A 25,868-nucleotide genomic window follows, 5' to 3' on the forward strand; every position below is an offset into this window, starting at 1 on the left:
TAGAACTGTTTAACAAAAAACTTCACAGTGAGTGTCCTGACAAAGGAACGTGTATGTTCCGAAATCAGTAGACATAAAAAGTTGGTCAGTAGTTTTATACTTTTCTTTACTGACATTAAATAAAAATTTAACGAGATTTTTTTCAAGCCTGGGTGCTCTGTGCTGTAATTCACCACTGTAATAGGAACTGGTCTGTTGTGGTACAAAAACAAAAAAAAATGTTTGACAACTTAGTAAATGCTTCGAACTTTGATCCTATTTTAATTGGGCCAGGTCATGTAATAGCTAGGTAAATAATTGAAATAAAAGTAAAATAAAAATTCCCGAGATCCAATGCATGGAGGCGGGGAGATACCTTACAAAGTGGGGGAAAAGTAAGGCATCAGCAAATGCACGGCGCCAGGCTCTCTTTTGCTACTGCCGTCAATTGTACCTGTAATCACCTGTAATCGTCACCTGTAAATGCCTAGACTTTTGTATACTTATCAAAAATATTCTGCATCCCTCATCCAATTTTTTGTCTTCAAACATCTAGACAAACTCAAAATATTATTTTAAAAAATAAGAGCAAATATTTTTATTTAATTTGTCTTTAATTTATTTTGGTTTGCTTTTGAATCCTACGTATCCATGAATTATTAATTACATTATTCTGTTTTGAGAAAAGACAAATCTGTCACAGCTGGTTTGTTTCTGGAAAACAAGGGTCTATCTTAAGACAGCGTAGTAGATTATGAGAATTATCTTAAGGTTTTAAAGAGGTGATAGTAATTTAACTTTGGTTTCAAACTTAAATAAGAACTGTTTTTTATTAGAAATAAACACATTTACGTTTGGAGAAAGCTATTTTCAACAAAGACGGAAAACAGTTTTTAAAAAGGAATATGAAGGTTATAATATTAGAAATCAAACACTGATTTGAGTCTACTTAACACTTTATTTTATTTTTACAAATATAAAAAATATGAAAACAAAAATTTCATTACAATTGTTTTGCCTTGTTAGGGTATTTTCAAACGCATGTGAATATTAGATGGATTAAATGTCCTTATATAGTTATAGTTACCACTTGGTCTCGCCCTTAACCATTGATTTTTCCCTCAATTATGATTAATGTACATGCTATAGCTCATAAAATTATTTTTATTTTCTACCTAAATACCTTGAATTATATAACTATATGGGGACATTCAATCCATCTAATCTTCACATTCGTTTGAAAATGCCCTAACAAGGAGATTGTCACAAAATGTTTTTTCAAATATTTTTTATCTTTGTAAACATGAAATAAAGTGTTCAGTTGACTCAAATCAGTGTTTGATTTCTAATATTATAAGTTAAAATATGGAGTTTTACAAAATAAACACCAAATCAATAATATGTAAATTATTTGTAAATTTTCCGTCTGTTCTTAAATACGAGTATTTACATAAAATTGACTTTATAGTAGAAGGTTTTAACGAGTAGATATTTGTCTACAAACGTTTAAAGGTATTTAAAATATTCTGGATTAAAACAACTGGTTTAAATTTCTTAGTTCAAAATGGTCAAAGTTTTTTTGTCGGCCTCGCAGTGTAATGGCCAGTGTGTTTGCCTACCATGCAAGAGGTCTCTCTTGCTACTGCCGTCAATTAGTTGCCATTTAGAAACATACCTTGGTAAAACATATCAAACTAACGGACCCGATGGACGTCCTGCCCGGACGTTGGGTTGTCTGCTTTTAGCTGGTTCAGAAAACGTCTTTCAATATTCGAATTTTCGATAAACTATATAATATTTATAATTAGTGATATTTGACATTGGGTAAGACATTTCAATATTTTCGTTTTGCCATTATGTGAGTTGTTAATTCCCAAAGCAAAATTAAAAAAAGAGTGCCACATCTCGATATTTGACGCCGTTCAACTCTCGTGTCATGATTGGACAATATTTGGTGCTTGTCATTGGCCAAATGTGAATCTAATCAAATGTTACCCAATGGAATAAAAACAAATTTACATGTAGATGCGGGACGAGAAATGTCGGAGGGCGAAACCCTTGGGCTTCTGCGATATTATTTAGCGAAGTGGACTGTATTTAAATTTTAATGAAATAAGTTAATATCCTTGAAATGCGATATGCAGCACCGATTGGTCACAACTCCAACAAATGAGATGGATTAGGAATAGATGCCACTAACCTGGTTTGTTTTTGATGGAATCGTGGTGGTCCAACTTGTCAATAGCAAGTGGCACCAACACTAGGACAGGCCCTTAGTTTGGAACTGAACACTGGTGGTTGGTGGAAATTAAGTATATGCGGCACACGTTCAACAAAATAAACGCGCCATTTACTACACGAAGTCTTATTTTGGCGGTTAATCAAAGGGTTCTAAGGTGGGAAGTAAACAGTTGTTATAGGTACAAAGAATGTTGAAGTTGTAATAATAATTTGAACAATGCATACCTACATAATTCGAAACGACATAGTGTGTAAAGTAATCTTAAACAAGCTTGCAAAATCTTTTAAGCCGCCATGTCAATACTTAGATTATCTTTTCTGTTGTTTAACCTATCATTTTTTTTTTCTTATTGTTGATTTTTAGCGGAAGTGTCAATGCTTACAAAATTTATTTTTAATGTTTCTATTTATTGTTATCTCATTGCTACACATGCGGTCATGATTTATTTTAGTGCAACGTTATGAACTGAACTTGATATATAAATGAATATGTATTTTTTCAGTGAAACAAACGACGTCACAGCAGGACTATTAGTTGAGGTGTGGAACAAGGGAATGCTCTGGGACAAGGCTATTGGCTATCACTGGTTACCCCTTCCCTCAGTTCACGTCTCGAACGAGGTAAGTTTGTAATTGTTTTTAACTTTGGTGTAACCATATTATTATCATGTTGCAACTGTTTTTTTAATTAATGAAGCCATTTCACTATTGTAGTGCATCTAACGTGCAACAGTTTTGTTACAATTGTGTAACCGTTTCATTAACGTAACCATTTCGTTTCTGTTGTGTTGTTATTCGAATACCTATCATAGTGTAACCCATATGTAACGATTTTAACTCTTGTTTCGCTATGGTGTAACACTTGAGAGTAATAATTCGCCCTGTTGCAAAACATTTTAAATTTTCGGGTTGATTTTTGGTTTAACAACAAACGTGTAACAAACGGTTTCGGTTTGCGGTTGCAATTTTTGACCTTAGTATCTACGGCCCATTATATTGCTGTAGAATGTAACTTCATTCTTGATAATCTAAGAATAGTTTTTTACTTGTGGGCAATTCTAAAAGCGAATGGAGCATCAATACTATAATGACGATTTTATTCTGAAACTAATTGGAAAATTGCACAACCAAATCATTGTTTTTAAAATAACGATAAACAAGAATACAAAATAAATATAGTAAAAGAAAAATGAACACATTTTTGGTTCTAATTTATCTCATTTACTAGACGAATAAAATAACATATTTTTCCCTCCAAATACTATTTTAATATATTTATTTTTTATATTTTATTTAACTTTTAAAAAAACTTGAATAAAACGGTTTTCTTATATTTTAAAGCTCGATTTGAAAGTATTCAGAAGAGTTTTTCATTAATCTTTAAGAAAGCCATGACATGTTTATCTCCAAAAACTTGCAAATGTTTTTTTAAATTCGTTTCCCATAAATTTTGTTAATGGCATAGCCTTGGTTAAGAAGTTTGCTAACTACGAGAAAACAATTTTGATTAATGATTCGAATAATGGATTGATAAGTTATTTTCTAAATCAATTAACACCAATACATAACTTAAAATATTGCAAAGATGAAAGTTAAAACATGAAAACAGACAAAAAATCTAATTTCTGACAATAAGTTTTAAGTGAAATATAAAAAAAAAGTAAAAATATTTTTTTGCATTGAGGTATTTAATTGTAAATCATGATTTTTTTTGAAGTAGTGTGATTTTCAAAAATGCGTTAACTAAAAATATATAAAAAAAGCTTAAAAATACCTTTTTTTTAATAACTGTTGTTTAGATTTTTAAAGTTATCATTTATTTATTGGATTCTAATTTAACATAAAAGTACACATTTAATTTTACGAAAAGAAAAGAACATTGAAATTTTAAAGCAAACAACACAACAAAAAACACTTCCGTTACATGAATATTTAAAGAAATAAAACAAACTCCATCGAGCAATATATATGTAGAATATGGTCTTGGAAGACCTATCAATATTTAATTTATTATATTCTATTATTTTACATAAATGAGATGACGTTTATTTCTCTGCTCTCCAATTTTAAGTCAATTAATTTGCTTATGATAATCAGATACGTGGTAATATTTCCCAAGACAATATATATATATATATATCTTTGCAACTTGTGCATATATTCTAAAATTTGAAGAGTTTAGAAAGCAGTTCACAACTTAAATAATTAATGAAATTATCAGTATAATTTAGAATGTGTAGTAATAATGCTTGTACTAAATGACAAGCATTTTTGTATCCTTTTATTTTAAGAATAATATTTAAGCTGCTCACCAACATAGATGTGTATCGATTAGTGCTCCCAAATTTCGTGTTTTGTGTATTGGTTCCATTGATATTAAGAGAAATTCATGTGATATGTTAATGTATATATTTATATATATTTCAATGTATACATGTTACCGAAAAGCGTACTGTATAATTTTAAAAAAAAATATGATTTAATTTTGTACAAAGTTTGAGTAATTGAATAAAGGAAAGGAACACGGGAATGGACCAACCTTTTTAAAAGAAATTTTTTGAAAGACAACAATCCTCTCTGAAATTTCTCGCGGTAACATGAAAGATGTCAATATTCGATGGGATACACGGTTGAGTTAAGACATCGTATCATACACCCATACTTATTAAATAACATTTGCAGTTTTTGTTTGTGTATATAATTCCAGATCAAGCGCAGAAACATGCCTCTTTTTTGTAAAATATTTCGTTTCGTTTTTTTTAATGTATTTTTTCAATTAATATGTACCTCTTTTGTAAAAATTACACTCGTTTAATAATTATATCAAAGTAAAATAAAAGTTCTTCATTAGCACGCGCAAAATTCAAAGTAAGTTTTTTAGAACTACTAAGATATTTTTTTACTTTGGTTTAGCAAATTTCTTGCATTAACCGATGTCAGGGTTTATTTCTGGCGCTTGTGATGCCGATCGAAGCGATACAGGGCATCAATCATTCTAACGTCAGACCAATAGCGAAGGCTTTTACGCGGGTCAACCCCTGTTTACACAACCTTTTCTCGATAGGAAATGCGTCACAAATAAAGAACGGGAGTTTTATGAACTTCATGAACAGTGAAATCAGATAAGAAAAGGTGAATATGGAAAAATAGTCCTGCAGCAAATGCAATAATTGCTAATGAGTAAAGATATATTTTTTAAAACATTTTAAATATACGAAACAGATCTTACCGGAACTATTAGGAACCCTTTATTATTTATTTAAACTAAACTAACGTTACAACGTGAACAACATCTTTGAGAAAGTAATATGGAAGCCTTGGAATGTATTTAATCGATATTTTTTTTAACTGATTAACTTATAATTTATTTCATATAAAAACATTTTACTAATAAATATTTTATTATTGAATTTTAAAGTGATATATATGAGTACCTTTTACCAGTTTATTAAAACCCCTATTACCCTCAATCATATTTCTTACCACAATGTAGAGTGAGCTTTTAGAAGCCATATCTCAATTATGTTTTTATTGATAATATATTATTTTTCTACTGATTTCAATGATACTTTGATTTTGTTTTTTTTTTCAATATTGCTATGTTTTATTATTATACTTTTATTTTGTTGACTTTAATGAAACTGTGATTTTGTAAGTTGATTATGTGTGAATCTTAATTTTTATAATTAACAATTAACATTTTAATATTTATATATGATTATCTTTTTAAAATTTTATTCTTTAGAATTTTGATATTTTTTACTTATACCTTTTTTGGATTGATATTATATTGCATCACATGTTTTTACGTTTGAATCTAATTGATTTTACTTATTAATTTTTGTTGTTAATTATTATGGTTGGCACGGGCACAACCTTTAAAGCCGTAATTAGTTCACTTATATTTAAACGAGTGTAATTTTGAATGAATAAATAATTAAATCATTATACGCAAACTTTTATATTTAAAAATTAAATTTAGCAAATGTCAGATAACAATTAACAATAAATTGAATGATGCTTTTTAGACACAGCTAAAATAATTTGTAAAAAAAACATGATTGTTAGCGACATCCGTGGTGTAATGACTAAGACGCTTGATTTACTGGGGGAAGGTTTCGGGTTTGATTCCCGATGAGAAAAAAAAAAAAAGAGATTTTCTTATGCCTGGGTATTTCGTGCAATAGTATATTTTTAAAATGTAATTATATTATAAGCCTATGACCTGTCAGTAGCTGGTTTAAGAGACAACGTTACACATCATGTAATATTCACCAATCTGCCAATTTTTAATATCCGTATTTTTCCAATTATTCCGAATGAAATTTTTTTGTAAAGTAAGAGTCAAAATTTTTATTGATGTGGGTGAGGTTCATCTGACTTAATTACTTTAACTATGTACTAGGCAACGGCTGAAAAGAATAAATTTATATTTTTTTGTATTCACTTTTTATACCGTTTTATTTTTTTCCCCATTTTTAAAAAAAAAATATATTCTCCTAGTAAGCCGTATGTAGTTTATGTTTTATATTGCTTCTATTTTAGCCCAGTCATGATTTTTTTCATGTTCATTTTGTTTAATTATGCGCATCGGAAACTTTTACTATGGTTTTAGAAATTGGAGCGCATGTTATTGACCAAGATCATCAACATAAATATTGAGGATGCTCTGTAAATGATAATTAGGATCACTCACAAGAGATCAAACCCAGAATTGAGATGTCGCGGCTCTGTTTTTTCAGGATGCGTGACCTGTTTTTCAGTAGATACTTCAATTAACACCTCCGAATGCGCATTGTATAATGTTACGTCTACTCAGTACTTTTTAACGGGGTCGAAACGTGAATACTCACCCAAACCACTTCAAAAAAGATCGAATATCTTTGAAATGTGGTGTAACAAAAAGATATTAAAAATCTCTTGGGGAACAGAGTCCGAAACGATTACGTTATCCGACGAATGAATAAAAGATAAAAAAATACAGAAGACCATAAAGAATAAAAGACTTGAGATTTTTGAGCATGTGATGAGAGACGAAAAATACGACTTTAAAAAAAAAAAATTTTTAACAGAGAGGGAAAATATTATTGAGAAGGGAATAGGCTAATGACCTGTCATTATACTTTTAAATATATTTTTTTAATTTGTAATGTCACACGCAGACAAGCTTCGGCTTTGCGGGAACAAAAATACAATTATGTGTGTTACTGATTTGTAAAAATAAATAAAACTTTAAAAACATTTTTTTTTAAAGTGGCCACTTTACACACTGTGTAACATTCACCATTTTGCCCGTGTTTAAATATCCACATTTCCTCAACTATTCCATCTGTTGACTTTTGTGAAGTAAAGGAGCTGAAACCTTTATTATGTCGGTGAGATTCATCCGGCTGAACCAAATCATCTACTAGGCAACGCCTGAAAACAATTTCCAATGAATATGAATAACTCCCTAGGGAGGAAATCTTGCCAGTCTGCATTTGGACATACTCAAACTTTTTTTTACATTTAAACTGAAAACATACTTTACACAATTTTGTATAATATCCAAACGAGTTTTCGAAAAACTGATTCAGGGGCATGCAGATAAGTATTTATTATCAGACGACTTATGTTTTTAACTAAAGTATTATTTAAAGAAGCAAAATTAACTTATTGCAAAAATATTTATTATCTTTTACTTATCTTTTATATTTCAAGCTTTAATAAGTATGTAAAAGTACATAATATATATAATTCAAGATGAAAAGTATGAGGTTTTAAGAATTAAATACTCAATACAGCTTAAAAGTATGCTATAAGGTATTAAAAATTACATATAACTACCCAATACAAATTTAAACAGTGTAAAAAGGTTAAAAAAATTACAAAATATACATATTACAACCTAAAATGGTAAAAAAATTAGTTCAAAACATACATAATACAATCTAAAATAGAGTAAAAAAATATAACAACCTTCATGTATAAACATAATACTAGCTAAAAGAGAATTAATAATGAATAAAATTTTTATTAATTACTTATAATACAATTATAAAAGAATCAAAAAGATTTTTAATTTAACAAAATATAAAATATGTACTCAATACAAGCTTAAAGAGCATGAAAGGTGGATAAAAATAACATATGCATAACAAAAGAAAGAATTGAAAAGAATTAAATATTATATATATATTTTACAAGTTATTTATTTACATACAAACGTTTATTGTACATTATTTGAGACATAAATCTCAACTCCATGGGACTAAAAGTCCTGTGTTGAGATAGGACTAGCAATTAGTTGACACAGACACATGAGTATATCACCACAAATATAGGATCAGAAACATTTTTTTTTTAAATACATATATATATATATATGGCACATCAATATGGTAAACAGTAAACGCAAACATTCGGAAAATCATCAAGGAGTTTCCTACTCAAATTCCTCCCACTAATGTAAATCCGGAGAATCATTTTACAGAAAAGGATTGAAAAAAAAAGCAGTGCATGTAGAAGGCGCATTTCTTGGCTAAACAACAAAGTGAGAATTACTACAATGATTTCCACCCTCCAACGGGGAGAGGAAAGATAAAAAGAAATATAATTATGTGTGACGTTGGTTTTAATAAAAAAAAAACAACCAACAATAATAATGTGCTAAGCAGAGCTAGAGATGAAATACAATTATTATAGAAATTATATCTCAATATCCGAATTTCATGGTTAAGTCTAGTACAAAAACGAAATACTCAATAAGCAGAAAAATTCGGAGAAAAATTGAACTACCGTTTTTTTTCTTCCTAAATAATATATTTATATTAAGAATACCTAGTTTTCATGCAAACTTTCTTGGTTTTCAAACTTTTATTTCCTCTATTTTTCTTCCCACATCAAACTCGAAATGTAGCCCTGTAAAATAAGTTTTGCGTTCGCGAAATTTAAACCTCGTTGCACGGGGCAAATAGTTCAATTCGCTTATAGAAGGGTTTTTTCCCCTTTAGGGTTTATAGTTTAACGCTACTTTAACAACGCGTTTTATAAAAAGTTATGTTTAGTATGATGCTATATTATTTTAAGGTTCTCGGCAAAATAGGCAAAACACTTGTTATGTATTTCTCTTTTTATGCAAGCCGTTTTGTCCATTATGACAAAACGTTTAAAATATGTTACTATTTTTTTAAATTTAATCAAACTTTTTTCGCACCACACGTGTCCTTATTGAATTGGTCCTAATGATAAATTATTTCTAAGGTTACGCATCGTAGTTGCAGCAATAATATCTGTTAAAAAAATTACTTTTTAAAGGTGTTTTACTCATTGTTCCTTTTATTTATCAATAAAATACTAGGTAAAAAAAGTAATCATCAAAAGATACAATATTTCAATTATTTCCATTATTTTTAAGTAAAACTTAACATATATTGCCGGTTTAACGATATTATATTTTGAACTATAATAATAATGATTAAAGAATAATAAATGTAAAAATTAAAAATATAAAAAAATTACCATATTTGAGTGTATGTATTTTTATTTCTTTGCCAATTTAATTGAAGATTCCTCTTCACAAGGAAATCTGTTGTTAAGAGGACTGTCCACCTCTACAATGTACATATTTTTGTTTACATAAATTATATATTACTGGATTGTTTCCAATTGTTTTTAATAAAAACAAATAAGCAAAAAAAACATTTTTTTATTGGGATACTTTCAAGTCTTTTGTTATTTTTCTTACTTTTTTAACTAAGCTTATACTACAATTAATATACATGCTTATATTGACACTTACTTAAATAAGATATCTATTTACTTTATCTTACAGTAAACATAACATTTCTTTTTACATTCATTCCAACTCTTTTTATTTTTCAGATGCATGAATATTGGCCTGAATGTTTAAGACCTCTGTTCATACATACATTTTTAAACCCTTATGCATAATGCAATTTTAAGTTTCTATTTTTTGTTAAAAAACAGCCTTAATTAAACCTCATTTCTAGTAAAATACTTATGAAATATGATGTAACTCTATCTAATTGATGAAGTATTTAAGCATTTGATTGTTAAAAAAAAATAATATAAAAGCAAGCGTATAATATTAAATATCAGTCTCTTTTTCATTGGTATCCAATAGAGTTCCTTTTGCGTCCTTTTTATTTTATTATATCTACCTTTTTTATCACTTTCATCATTTACCAAAAAATCTCTATTTTGAAGGACCTTTAATTTATTTTAATTTCCGTCATTGGCTGAAAATAATAATGTAGAGTGGTAATCTATACGAGTATGTGGTATAACTATGGCTTTATTTATGAGTTCTGTAGTATTTCTATCTAATTTATTGCACATTTTATTTTCAAACACACTCAAAGTTTGCACTCAAAGTTAATTTTTAGTAAATTATTCTTCCCATTTTTGAAAAAGCAAACTTTTAAAATGCCGTAGCATTCCTAAGTAAACAGTGTTTTTTTTTTCCCACAATGAAGGAAAGGCAAAAATAATTTACGATGGGAATATTAATGGATGCTGTAAACAAAAAAGATACAAGGAACCTAGTAACACTAAATTCAGCAAATACTTAAAAAGATACATGTCCAAAGTCAAAATAATCGTCGTACGTGCATGAGAAAATGTATAAATGTAGAAGAAGCGAAGTCAGTAAGCAAACAGTGATTCGGCGTTCTATCATATCTGCCTACCTCCACCGAAAGAAAGTGTGATGGTTCGCTTTGTTTGTTTGTATATTTTCAAATTTATACGTATTCTTCTTTAAAATGACTGTGTCGTCTCACAAAAAGTAAAAACAAAGATGTGAAATGGGTTGTGGTCCCGTAACCCCGACTCACTGATCAGATGCTTAAGGTTCGAACATTGTTCTATCATAAATTACAAATCACAAATCGATTCTCGTTTTCCAATAGTATTTACCTACAACGCGTTGAACCTGATGCCAAAACTTGAAATATTTAAATATAATATAAAAAATCATTATTGTTTCCAAAAAAAAAAAACCTTGTTTTTACTGATAATGCCGCTCCACAAAAAAGGTGGCCATAATTAAAGTTATTTTTATTTTTATTTTTAAAAAATACATATTAAAGGGTCAAAATAGCACATTATTTTAAAGTTTGCGCTAGTCAATAATTTAATTAAAAAATATATATATATATTAATTTGTATTAAAATTATTTTATTTAAAAATCAAACACGTATACCTAAAAGACATTTACTTCTTTTTCTTTTTCATTTTCTTTTTCCTTGTTCTCTCCACGCCTAAATGAAGGCTTTTTTAAAACGTCTCTACTCCTTACCATCACCCGCAATCATTCCCGGAGCCTGTAAATCCTAAAAAACGCATCCCTGGGTGGTGGATAGGAGACCAGTCACCAGATGTGCGGGGTAAGAGGGAAATAAAATACCTCTTGTGAACAAAACAGGCAGTAGCGTGTGACTAAGAATGGGCGGCTCTACGTAGCGTTTGACCCAAAGTGGGCGGCCAACAGCGTCTGTTCCCTATGTTAAGGGCGGCTGAATTCAAGCATACCAACACGTCTGACAAGCGTGGTGTTTTAATGTTGAAAACCTCCAAACCAAACGAAATAAACTCTTATAATCTCTTATTGTTATATTAATTGAAAAAAAAAAGATTTCTCATAAACTTGAAAATTTATCCAATCTTGTTTTGATACTACTGTAAAATTAATACCCTTCCCTTAAAAACATGTTTCCGTTTTGATACAAATCTTGTTTTCATATTTCGTTCTGAACTTAATACTTGAAGGGTGGAAAATCCTAACTTTAAGGGTTGTATTTTAATCGTTTTGTTCACTAAAGATAAAGCCGCTAAAAGTGGTTTGCTATGAATAGGGCGAGACTCGGGAGCTTAACAAATTGATAGAGACTCATTTCTGTGGATCGAGGGTTTTACGAAAGATTTGAGGGAACAAATAATTTAATGATCAGTAATGAGAGAAGACAAAGAAATGAACCTCGTCGGGGTAGTTTGAATGGATAATGCCTGAATGGTCCAAATTGTCTCCATCAATTTTCTGGCTCTTAAAGGTTTTAATTTATAAGCGGATGAATAACCGAAAAAATATCAGTGCAGTACAAACTTTTGTTTTACAGCGTTTTATTTGATAAACAAAAAAAAGCTAAAATTATTCAACTTTTAGCTAGCCTATTCTTGTATTTAAAGCAAGCTAGCTGAAGTGCGGTGGGTGAAAATTTCGATGATTGGTATTTGAACATTGTTTTTCTGTCACTCTCTCACAAAATGCCTCCCGGGTACAGTGCAAAAAAGACAACTGCACGTCGGACTTATTATACCTAACTAATATCGACAAAATCTAACTATTGGAATCTGGATTTCCGCAATCCCAAAACAAAAAACAAAAAAACTTCACAAAAATCAATAGGTGGAAGGATTGATGAAAAAAATATTTATATTTGCATAGGCAAATGGTAAATGTTAAACCAGCCAATGACAAACCATTAGCCATGTAAATGGTAAGACTTCCATATTTCATACTCTTCAATGTTACCCACCTTTGTTGTAATTTGTATATTTTTATATTATTAGTTTTTATTTAATCTAACGATATTTCAAACTGACTTACGCACGAAAGGTTAATGTTACTTTAAATTAATTATTTGTTTACTTTGAAGATAAAATGGCCCCTATATAATATCTACCGGTGACCTCTAACATAGAAGCTCAACATTTTTAATAAGTACCTGAACAAAATGTATTTTTTCCTTATGTCCTTTTAAATTTTATGATTTATGATGATAATTTATGGTTAGTGAAAATTATAAATTAGTGCGTGTACTTTGCAACAAAAAAACCAGAGATTTTTTTAGGCTTATCTTGATTATCATCATATCCCAATTGGCACCTTGTGGTGCATAGGGTACTGCATTGATTCATCAAATTTAACGTTTATTGATCACCAGCTACATAAAGGTTACGTGATTAGTTTTACAGTTTACGAAGCGGACTTTTCCCTACTCAAATTTCCTCTTTAAGGATTTTTATTTAAGAGTAGCCATCGAGTCAAAAGCGCTCGTTCATGGTTTTGGTTCTATTTCTCGCACAAAATTGTATTCTTTATCCGATCAAAAAAAATATATGCATAATTTGACAATTAAAAATGTCAAATTAATTCAAGTTTAAGTTGAATTTCTACATTGATTTGTTGTTTTTATTTCTAGTTTACATATTACAGCAGAGATAAAGAACATTTTAGAGAAAGTAATATATATACCTGGGCATTTCAAGGCTTGTGATTCGTCATTGGCTGGTTTAAGTGGCCACTTTACACACTGTGGAACATTCACCGTTCTACTAACGTCTTCCAGTAAAGTTGCCACTAAAACCAGCCAATGACAGGTCATAAGCCTTGTAGACGCCTAGACTTTTTTTTTTTTTTTTTTTTATTAACGGACATTGTCCATGTATACAATTTATAAGGTTTAAATATTACAATAAAAGAGTTGTTTAAAACATTTAAAGAAAAAAGAAAGAAGCATTGACAAACATAAGGGACATCGAGACAAGATCTGGACTATTTATTTAGTGCTCGTTTAAACCGTTGTAAACTTAAACCAAAAAAGTCCAGATCCTGTCTTGAGTTAACAATACGACAAAGGCGGGTCATTGGAGAATTTAGGCCATAGTTTGTTCTATGCTGATCGATGAACAGTACTTCATTGTTTCTCAATCTACGAGTCGGAATATTGAATTTTACTTGTCCCAGTAATGATGGAACATCGATTATACCATTTAGTATGCCGAACATATATATGGAGTCAATATTAGTTCTACGTTTTTGTAGACTATAAATATTTAACATTGACTCTATTTCAGCATAAGAATAATTATCTCTCTCTAGTCCAAGCATCCACGCTATTTTTCGAAGCAAGCGATGTTGGACTGATTCAATGTGATTTATGCGATTGACATAGAATGGAGACCAGACCACTGAGGCATATTCAAGAAGAGGGCGAACAGTTGAGCAATAAAGAGTTTTGATTGTACGGACATTAGTAAAATCAGAGGATATTCTGTTAATGAAGCCAAGTAATTTCAGTGATTTATTTACTGTATTATCTATATGCTCGTTGTATGTCAGTTTATAGTCCAAAACAACTCCTAAATCTCTGATGGACTTGACTACATCAATTTTGGAGTTTTCTAATAGGTACTCGAAGGAAATTGGTTGTTTTGTTCTATGAAATGACATTATTTTGCATTTTTTAATATTAAGTTCTAATTTATTGACTTTACACCATCGGTTAAAAGAGTTAATGTCTGATTGAAGAAGAAAGCAGTCTTGTAAAGTTTGAATTATTTTGAGAATTTTGTTGTCGTATGTATTATGTATTATCTTCTCTAAAATGTTGTTCATCTCTGCTGTTTTATATGAATCAACAGCTTCTTACGGGGACGATGTCAGTTTACAAACTCAAACCATTGTTTATTTCTAGTCTCTACATAAGAATATTTTTTGAAACCCTAAAATTTTCTTATAAAATACGTTTTATTTTATCAGACATTTATTTACAAAAGTAATTCTTACGTTTGAGAATTCAACATTGGTTCTACCGAATGAAACGATCCGCTTACACACTTCCTCTTCTTCTTCATTATCCATTTTTATAGCCTTTTAAATATTTTTTCTTTAATTTATTGATCGTGAGTAAATTTATATGGTAATAATATGTTATTGTCAAATAACTCATTAATACTGATTTGAAACCTCTCACATTGTATATTTTTTCCGGGTTAAGTTTTTTTGTCGTTTCAGCTCTCCCGATGGAAATCTTCCCCTTCAAGGAGAGTAACCTTTTTTAAATTTTTATTAATCCGTCAAAGCTTAAAATTTTATTAGGTCATCCCCGATCACCAGACTGCGCAGTTTTTATCAGCTCATGGTAATGACAAATTATTTGTAATTAATATTGTTGATTCCTCTTCATGCTGCTGCGGATATCCTTATCAATCTTCTGAACACATCCTGTGATCTTGTTCCTTTATTCCTCTTTGTGATTACCTAAAAGAGTTTTTTGCTACTATCCGTGGCTCTCTCTGTTATAGGTCCTGCCAGATGTACAAATCAAGTGGCTTCCAAAAATAATATCGAGGCTCTTAAGACATTTTGTAATAATTTCGGCGTATTGATCATGTCCAATCAGTTTAATCCCAGTCAGTAAAAGAATTCACTTCCCTCTTTTCTCAATCCAATGAAGTGCACATAACGTACTTCTGGATTACCTTCTTTCAGCACAGAGATGCTAAGGCTACTAAATTAAAGAGATTTCCTTCGGGCAGCTTTTCTCGTTCGACAAAGAGAAACTTTTCTGAGTATGTGGGCACCGCCAGGGAGACTTACGAGTATGTCCTCAGATGCGGTATGTGGTGGACAAGCTATCGTTTCATCAAAGCGTTGTTTTTGTCGATCATTCTTTAACTTTCTTATTCTTGTTTTTAAAAGCCAAAATCACTCGCAAACGTCTGGGGGCGTATAAAAAAAAAGGACGTACTTATTTATTATTAATGTAAGTCATATTAGCTTATTTACGCCGCCGTACGTGAACATCGTGCACAAGGGAACGCAAATAGTTTTTTATGTAAAATACTCCGCCAAACAAGGTTAATTTTTACACGCAATATTAAAATTAGTTCTTGGTTTTCTTATATGACACTTTTAAGCTGACCTTTAACATACTGTTAAAAGCGACCTGATTTATTTCAACCCTTTTAGATCTGAGCCCGTATTACAAAGGAAAATACTAATGTGTAAAGGCAACTGGCCGTAACTTAAGTTACGGCTGTTTAGCGTAACGGGGCTCAAAGCATTCTTACAACTAGCCTATATCATATACAAGCATAGATTTTGTTCTATCTCTTTCCTTTGTTCACGTATTCATTATTCCAATAGCCGCAAAATTATATTAATTTCATATACGTTTTGGCCAAAAGCATTATTTTAAGTTCCTGCTTTTTACCAAGCCATTAGAGATCACGTAATGACCGAGTGGCGGGGCCCAGAAGCAGAGCGGGCACAAGGAAAAACGGTCGTGTAGTTTTTGTGTCAAAATTTAGGGAACAATTGATCGATACTTTTAGATATTATTGAAAAAAACGTGAGAAATCTCACAAAAAAACAAATAACATATCATTACATTGCTTTACAGAACATTTTAAGATTTTTAAAATTAAAAATTTTTCACAAAAAGGGCTTAAAAGACGACTTTTTAAACTGGATCTATAAAGACCCACATAGGGTGTAGAGTTATTTTTTTGACCATTGCGCTTTACGTGTTGAATAACGGCCCCTAATTAACGTATTTGTGCGACGCTCTAGCAAATGTGTAGCGGCAAAATACATTTTCTTTAATAATATGAAGCTTACTATACTTCCATGGCAAAAAACACGTCTAAATCATTTCTTAAAACTATGTTCTTACTTTTTAAACTAAATTTGTATAAGAAAACTTATTCTCAACTCTAATCTCAAAACTACTATTTTTAACTTACTGCTTTTTGCCTTTGCACATTAGAGTAAACAGAGTAATCTATAATGGTTTATACACGTGCTTTAGGGCCAGACCATGAAACTTCAGAGGAACATTTCTCATAGTAATTCATTTTTTAAATATAATTTGAAAACGAAATAAATCTTTAATTTCATGGACATTTTTTTCTACCACAAACTTTTACATTTTCTACACACACTTATATATTTTTTATTTTGTTCCGGATATCTATTGCTTTGCTTATTATGCATACAAATATTTTTTTCCAGTATATATGTTAATATTGTACTACAGTTATTTTTCACAGGTTTGGGTCTTTATATTTATATATTGTGTTTATATTTATATATTTTGCGCACATTTGTTTGCAATTTAAACTCTCTGATCAAACATTGGACAATCGTGTAATATGTGGAGAACGTTCTAAGGAATTTGTTCATAGCAAGGGTTGCAATCATTATCTCTTTTTTTAAATCTATGGAGATGTTTTTGGAAAGCACCATGATCCAAAAGCATTTGTGTTAGCTCGTAAGTCCACTCAGAAGTATCCAATATCTCAGCATACTCTAAATTTTTAAATAAACCGTTTTGTTATTTTGCCTGTATTAAATGATAAATATATTTTCTTTTCAGTATTATATGCCTTTTATTGGACTATTTTTTAATGTAAAAGATAGGAATATGGTCAAAAATAGGGAGAGTTTCCATTTTGGATATATTTTTTACTAACTTATCCGCTCCTTCATTTTCCATATAACCACCGTGTGATTCAATCCATATCATTGCAATATCAATTATCAATTTTAGAATTTTCGGCATTTTTTAGTGTCCACTTTATGGTTTCTCTTATTTACCTATTATCTTACTTGTTTACTTTGGAAGACAGTACACTCATTTTCCAACTTCGATCATCTTTTAGAATTTTTAGCTTTATTTTTTAAAACGACAAATGGTTCTTCAATTCATCCTACTGTTTTACCGCCATCAGTATATATTTTTATTTCATAAAAAATGGTCGTGATGTACGCATCAACAACTACATTTGTCGTAGATTTTTATAATATTTATGTTATTATATTATGACTATCATCCAAACGTATTGTTTTTCATTACAGATATTAGATCTTTATGTTATTGCAATATCTAAGGGCTTAATACCAGCGCAGCAATTACCAATACCAAAACGTGTTTGACTAACAAAGCTTAACGTACCGGATGCGGTCAAGAGAAGCAATTGCATAGAGGAGAGGTAGTGGTTTATAAAATATATGCTCGTCCAAAAGAAGAAAAATTTACTCCATTTTCCGATTCCAAAAAAATTATGATTAAGAAAATATCTACGTTTTGCGCATGCAAAATGGCATCTATATCTTGAAACTCTTAAAATTGTAAGTAGCTTATTTTTGTCCAGTACTTTTAAAATAAATTTGCGAATTGTAAACATTCGTTTTACTATATCAAAAAAATCATAGAGTTCGCTACGCAAAAAATAGAGAACTATTTGCGAAAAATGATAAAATGTAGCTGTCTGAAAACTTTGCAAAATAAGTAGGCACCTATTTGTAATTTCCGCCAGTGAAAGCAATTGTCACCGGACACGCGATCGTTCTAGCGTGCGTTGTTAATGCCTTTCAATCCGAAGTAAAACATTTTTAATAGATCAATATGTCAATAGGGTCATTTGTGGCCACTTCAGAAGATAGAGATCTAATCACGTAAAATATATGACGTCATAAACAACCCAGGTGGATAGTTTAGTGACGGAAATCTGGCGCCTAGGATAGGAAGGTTCATGTCCCGGGAACGTAGTTCCTCTGGCGTAGGTTTCGTTTACATTAGTATGAAAAATAGTTTTCGTTGTAGCTCTAGAATAAATGGTTTCTGCTCAGTTGAGATAACTGAGCAAAACAAATAGTAACGTTGTACCTGTAATTATTCTATGAACCACTAGGCGTGCTCACAAATCGGGAATAATAAAAATATTAATAGCCTTAAAACTCTCTTATGTTCCCTAGTTTACACGCATTGAGTACTCCCCCATTATCTGATCTCCATATTAGTGTTCACATAAAAAATATTCCATCAATCTAAAATCGGTTTTTAAGATAGAAAGGCTGGAAATTAGGCTTGTTCAGAAGCGAATATACATAAATTACGAAAAAAACTATCTTAAATATATACTGTTTTTAAAATTGTCAAAATATATCCGCTATTTTAGTCCTATTCAAAATCATCAATGCACTCTTTTGAAAAATACTGAGCTCTATAAAATGAAATATTCCAACAAAAAACCTAAAGCAAAATTTAATTTTTATAATTAAAAACCATACAATTAATTGTGGTTTTCACTCCGGCATGTCCAGGATTCCTAGGTCCGCAAATATTCCGGTCAAGATTTTTTTGATAATAAGTCGTTTTCTTTTATGCGATCACAGAATCAAATTTAACTGTAACCATATCTATCCCACTTCCATTCCCACCTAGTCCAAGATTGCAATTCTCTGTTAAATCAATGATCCTATATTCTAGTTTTTTAACTGTAATTTTAATTTTGTTAATGAGGGAAACAACAGTATTATAAAATATATACAACTCAAGGCAGTAAAGTGTTCTACAGATACACACTTTTACTTTATTAATTTTTTTCATTACATTTATGTTTTGTGTATACTGTCATTACAAATACCTACTGAGCGTGCATATCAATAAACAATTAGCTTTGAAAATATATTAAATATTTAGAGCAGATTCTTACAATTCTGGTGATATAACTATCAATGTATCAAAAGCCATGTTTCCATTCATAATGTTCGGGCTAAAAACGAGTACATCCAAAACGGTTCACAGTTGGCATGTCATCACTTTGACGTCACACGTCATGCCCGCCGAGTGCGAGTTGCAAAACGCGTCGTTTTGAGGTAATTCAAAACATTCGTATTTTAAACCATTGTAGAAAATTTATCCGACGTCTTACGGAAAAAATAACAATACCATTACTATTGTATTTTTTTTCATATTAACAATATTCTATTGTGTCTTTTTCCTGTTGTATAACTATTTTTAGGAAAACCAGTTGTACCAGAAATAGCGTTAAAAATAAGTTTAAAGTTAAATATTTTCTTGCGTTATCGTCAAAATGAGAAGCATAGATATATGCTTAAATAATTGAAGAAAGTTATCAAAAGTTTGCGTTTCTTTTACGTTTTATTTAGATACTTCTATTTTACCTTTTTTTATACCGTAAAAAGTAAGTGAAAAATCTAGGTTTATTTAATTTTGTTAGTTTGTTATTTCGTTGCATTTTCGTCGAAATATGAAACAAATGCATATGCTTAAAGAAGTGAAAAAAGTTGATTTTAGTTTGTGTTCTTTTTACGTTTTATTTAAGTACCTTTATTTCACATTGTTTTATACTGTAAATAGTAAGTGAAAAATCTAGATTTATTAATTTTAGTTAGGTGCGAGGTGGATGTCAATAATAAAAAATTAACTTTTTTCTCAAAAATAGAATGTTTGAGTAATTCCAACTCAAAAATAATAATGTTTTGCTTTTGGTGACTACTGTAGAATTCTCTACTAAGATGGAACTTGCTCGCCCTTATATTATGATATTGTCCAAATAAAATAACAACACAAGTGAGATAAAAATGTACAGTGAGTTGTCTAGGAATGGTTCACTGCTTGACCATGCTTCATATGCATGTTTTGACATGAAAACCGAAGCTGTGATAATAGGGGCCTTACTCATAAACTCGGCGTAAAGTTACGCTTAAGTATAGTGGTATAATTCGGATGGGAATAACATCTTTATTTTACCACTTTAATAAGGATGTTATTTCCATCCAAGTTATATCACTATACTTAAGTGTAACTTTGTGCCAAGTTTATGAGTATGGCCTTAGGAGTTTATACAAGATTAGGATAGTACATGGTGACCATTTTTTTTCTTCTTGTTATGCCTTATCAGGTCATTCTGACGCTGGACATCACTACAGCGAAGGCATCTTAGTCCTGCGCTACTCCGAGGCTAGGACAACTAATTGTGGGATGTTCTCGCCTTAGTGATTCGTAGAAAAAGATGACCAGAGTGTTTTGCCGTTGCCTTTTCTGGTGGATTTTTCTATCGGAGTGACCTTTCCTTAGCTTGTTGTTTCTGGTTTGGAAACGCCAAAAACTCGCATTTTGTCCTCAGTGACCATAACAATAATAATATTGTAGAATACATTTGCAAGAATATACAGTAACTAAGATATCACAATGTATGGAAGATAACATTTCAGTTTTTTTTATACTCAGGTTTTATTATGTCACGCATTTGTTTACTAAGTTCATTGATATCGTATGTAGCGGAATGAGATTGGAATGCAATTTTGATTGCGTTAGAGTAAGATGGATATATTAATTTATTTTCATATATGTCCAATAGGCATTTTTAAGGACATATGTTTACATAGGAATTTATTATAACAGAAAGTACAAAGACTAAGTGGTATATAGTTGGAGTAGAAGCGGGACAGAGGTGTTTATAATTGAATTTGATTAAGTGATTTTATGAAAAAAGACAACTTGTTATCAAAAAAATTAAGATTGGTTTATGTGTTGGCAGACCTAAGAATTCTGGGCATAGGAGAATGAAAACCATAGTAAGTTCTATAGTTATCGGTAAAACATAGTAATTTTTGTCTGAGGTTTCTAGTTGGGATATTTAATTTTATTGAGCTCAGTAGTTCAGGCGCATGAAAGAGTGAGTTGAGAATTTTAAACGGGATTAGAAGGTTGAATTTGTTTTGACGGTCTTTAAGAGAAGATACATTTAAGCCAGTTTCTAACTCATTTGATGAATATTGGTCTCCGGATAAGCCAAATTTCTACCCTATTTTTCTTAAAAATCGATGTTAAACTGATTCAATATATTTTATGTAAATTTTACAATATGGAGACCACATAACAGAAGGATACTCTGGCTGCGGGTAAACTAGGGACAAGAAGAGAGTTTTAACGGTATTGATATTTTTGAAGTCAGTTCTGTTTATGTTAATAAATCCAGGCATTTTTAAGGTTTATTAATAAAATGTTCAATATAAGTTGTAAAAATGGAAAACATTAATTTAGATAAAGTCAAGTCTATCAAGGACCTCAAAGTTATCATAAACTGTAAACTTACCTTAAATGAACATATTGATACTATGATTAATAAGTCACTAAAACTCTTGGGTTTAGCAGGACATCTTGTGACTTTACTTATATGTTCACGGTTAAAACACTTTACTTCTCACTGGTTCGTCTTCTTTTAGAATATGCATCCGTGATCTGGTCTCCCTTATATGTAGGCCAATCGTAGAATAAATCATAACAACATCGTTCGGTAAAAAAAAGTAGCATGGATGATTGGCCTCGAGAGGGCGGACTACACTTACGAAGAAATGAAGTCAATGTTAAAAATCTCAAGTCTTTAAAAACGTAGAAATACCATTGACTGCATATTTATGTTTAATTTGCTGAATGGCTTAATTGATGTACCATTGTTACTGGAACAAGTGGCATTCAATGTTCCGATCCGTCGGTTGCGAAATAATAATGTGCTGTTCCTCGATCAACACAGCACAAACATCTTGCAAAAACTTACAAAAACTTGCATGCACCAATGTCCCAATCGTGTTGTATTAAACTCAAAACAAGATCTGGAATGTTTTGGTGTAAATCTTTATGGATTTAAAAATTTATTAAGATAGACCGGGTCTTGTTTTGAGGTTGTGATTTATTTATTATTGTCCTAGCTTTAATTTTATTTAGTTGTATTTTATTTTATTAGTGCCTGAATTGATTATAAGAAATTTCATTTACCATTGTTAGAATGGACTTCATAAGTCCATAATAAGCCCGTCAAATAAATAAATAAAATAAAGTTTAATGTCATATAATACCCAAATCTTGTATACTATAGTCTTTAAAATGAAACATTATTAGAATGACAGTTGGCAGAAAAACTGACGACATAACTTTGTAGTAGCGTCTAAAAAGTGATTTATATTGACACACGAAAAACATTCGTATTTGGTTAGTTAATTTGTTCTTTTAATGAAATTTTTGACATATAAATCAACATAGATATATAAAATCAGCTTTAAAACTTAAAAAAAAACTAAAATATACCTAATTATTAACGACGTTCTTACAAGGTTATATCATTTTGCAAAAACGTTAGAGATGGGACAAGTTGATCAATGTAAATTGATCGAAAAAAAAATCGTTTGATAATGTTCACGAAAAACATGTCTAATTTTTGCTAAATAATTGTATTCGACACACTATAAAAGGCTTGTTTTTGCGCTTTTTTTAATATCAATTTTCGGAAACAGAGTTTCATGTTTGTATGAAAAAACTGATAAAATCGATTTGATCGGTACATGATCAGTGATCAGTAGTTTTTCATCACTATTGATTTGAGTTTGACAGCTGTCATTCTAATCATCTAATATTTTAAGGGCTATAGACAGAGATGATAATATTTCATCGTTTATTGATTAGGTATCTGATTGGATTTTCTAGACAAAAAACCCCATAACCTTGCATAATATGACAAACATGAATGAAAAAAGTCACAGGAGAATACGATAGTCGTAGCATTAACGAAGTCTGGCATTTTTATAGAAAAGTTATGAACAAGCTCCGAGGTGCAGGCGTAAGCGGGTGTCTGTAATTTTGGATCTGGAATAATCTTGAAAATTTGCCGTTCACACCAAAACACGTCTTACTAATTTGTAATAAAAAATCAACTTCGCCTCCCAATGACCGTAAATTGACAACTCAATTACAAAAATCTGCCCACTAGCAAAATAAACAGGATCTTAAAATTACGTTTTGTAATTCAAAATCAAAATATTCCTCGTATGTTTTTATAGAACTTCATATAAATTTCATTGTTGGCTGAATGCTTTGAATTGTATTAAAAAAAATATATAAATGTGTACGAAATATTTAACAATTTGTTCATGTCAAATCTAATAAAAAATAAGAATTGGTACAGAAAACACTACCTACGCATAAAACACTTTGATGGTATGTTTTATAAGCGAATGAAATGCCGAAATATTAATAATTTTGCAACAAACTTCGATACCCTTTGAATGTTATATTTTAAAACTCAAATATTATGTATATTTAATGGAGGTACTTTATATTTTCCCTTTTTGCTTTGCGGGGTAGAAATAGCTTTAGGGAAGACTGTTTTGAGTACCTCCATAAGAAAAAAATAAGATATGAGGCATAAATTGATCATTTGGAACAGTATAAGAGGAAGTGATTTTATTATTTTTCTTTGTAAAGCTCTAAAAATCATTAAAAAATATTAGGTAGCGCATTCTCGTATTAACACATAACCGCACTAGATAATAAATATGGTTTTGCAATCATGCAGCAACTCCATCTTATTTTTACTATCCATACATGAAGGTTTTTTATATATACATGAAAGTATTTTTACTATCCATACAAAGTCATTTTTATTATCTATACATGTCATTCCAATACATGAAGGTGCTGGATATGAGACAACTGTACCTAAAAGAAACACTTACACACTTCTAGTCGAACAATAAGGAGAGGTCTCAGCAAAATGTCCGTACGAGCCCAAAACCCGTACAATGTTTGCTCAGAGACATCTCTCATTTATTGCACATATAGTGTTCAATATTTTGGAAGAGCGCTTTAGGCTCTCAAAGATAAGAACCATTTTCGAAAAAGGAGTTAAGGACTGGATTTTCCTTAGTGGGAGGGATTTGAGTAAGAAACATTTGATGATTTTCTGAATGTTTGAGTTTACTATTTACCGTATTGATGTGCCATATGTTTGTTTTTTTAAAATTAATTTTAATGTTTCCGATCCTTTATTTGTGGTTTTACTCATCTGTTTGTGTCAACTAATTGCTCGTCCCATCTCAACACAGGACTTTTAATCCCACGGAGTTAGGACTTATGTCTCAAATAATGTACAATAAACTTATTCATATAAATAAATAAGTAACATTAAGTAATCTTTATGATATATCCAAGCAAACAAAAAATATAAATAGAACCTTCACCTTGGATGAGTTTTTTCACTCGATGAGCTGCTCTCTTCCTAACAAAATAAAGAGTAGATACAATTCCGCCGTAAAGCAAACTGGTTGATACGTTTTCCAACTAAGCTTTTCTTTTTTTTTATATTTGCGTTCTCACGGTTTTCCCAGATATTTCAATAAAATATCTAGATACGCCGCGATAAGAGTTTTAATTTAAGTATGGTTGACCCCAAATCAGGTCCAAATTTCATCAAATTGATTTATTTAAAATTTCAAGCACAAAAACATATGCTCTTAAGCTGGCTTATTGCTAAAATGAATATCTTTTGTGCAACCAAAAAACAGACTGATCAAAACTTAAAAGGCTACCTTTTCTGCTTCGCAACAAATTAATTATAATTATGTTTTAAGGTTTTTTTACGAATTTCAAAAAATTGTGTTTTTTTCAAGAAAAAATAGTAAACGCCTTAACAAAGAAAATTCAATCTAAAATACATGTATCTTTACATAAAAAAAACTCACATCAACATACTATATTATATTCCAATTTGTCTTACTACAACTCCATCGGACAATATTTTTGTCTTTAGACGTTACCTATTTAAAAAAATACTTTTACCTTTACGTTTAAACTACAAATAGATATTTTGTAATGATTTACTACTTGCAAACCTTATTAAATATGTTATTTTAAAAATAATAAACATATCGTGAAATTAGATTTTTTATTAATGCGAAACTTTAGAAAATAAATACCTCAATTCTGGTGGTATATTATAGATCACTTTATTCTAGGTGTCCTATAAAGGGTTAATACGTTTTAAATTAAATTCATTTTTGAAGTTTTACAGCCTCAATAAAATAAACGCCGCTGATTCTTTTGATCAGCATATTCTAGAACACGAGATTGTTTTTTTTTAGCATCTTAAGAAAAGAAGGAAGTTTTCAAATCTCTTTACAGTCTGCGAGGTATTTGCGTGCAATAGTAGGCCGTTGGTTCCGCCGTAAAATCAATAGCATTGCACCCGCCTACGTTCTACCCCGGTTCACCCCGTT

At 30.4% G+C, this 25,868-nt stretch overlaps 1 protein-coding gene across 1 annotated transcript in view; it reads left to right on the forward strand.

Moving 5' to 3' along the window:
* Positions 1-25,868, forward strand: part of LOC148281035 (uncharacterized) — a 585,537-nt gene that overhangs the window by 47,505 nt on the left and 512,164 nt on the right. Inside the window, exon 4 of the mRNA XM_088227431.1 lies at positions 2,724-2,841. Within this exon, the coding sequence (XP_088083557.1) occupies positions 2,724-2,841 (118 nt within the window). The remainder of the gene's footprint in view (positions 1-2,723; positions 2,842-25,868) is intronic.

The sequence above is a fragment of the Micrasema longulum genome, unplaced genomic scaffold, assembly GCF_059751315.1.
Source record: "Micrasema longulum isolate JH-2025_06_02 unplaced genomic scaffold, ASM5975131v1 h1tg000502l, whole genome shotgun sequence".
Lineage (NCBI taxonomy): Eukaryota > Metazoa > Arthropoda > Insecta > Trichoptera > Brachycentridae > Micrasema > Micrasema longulum.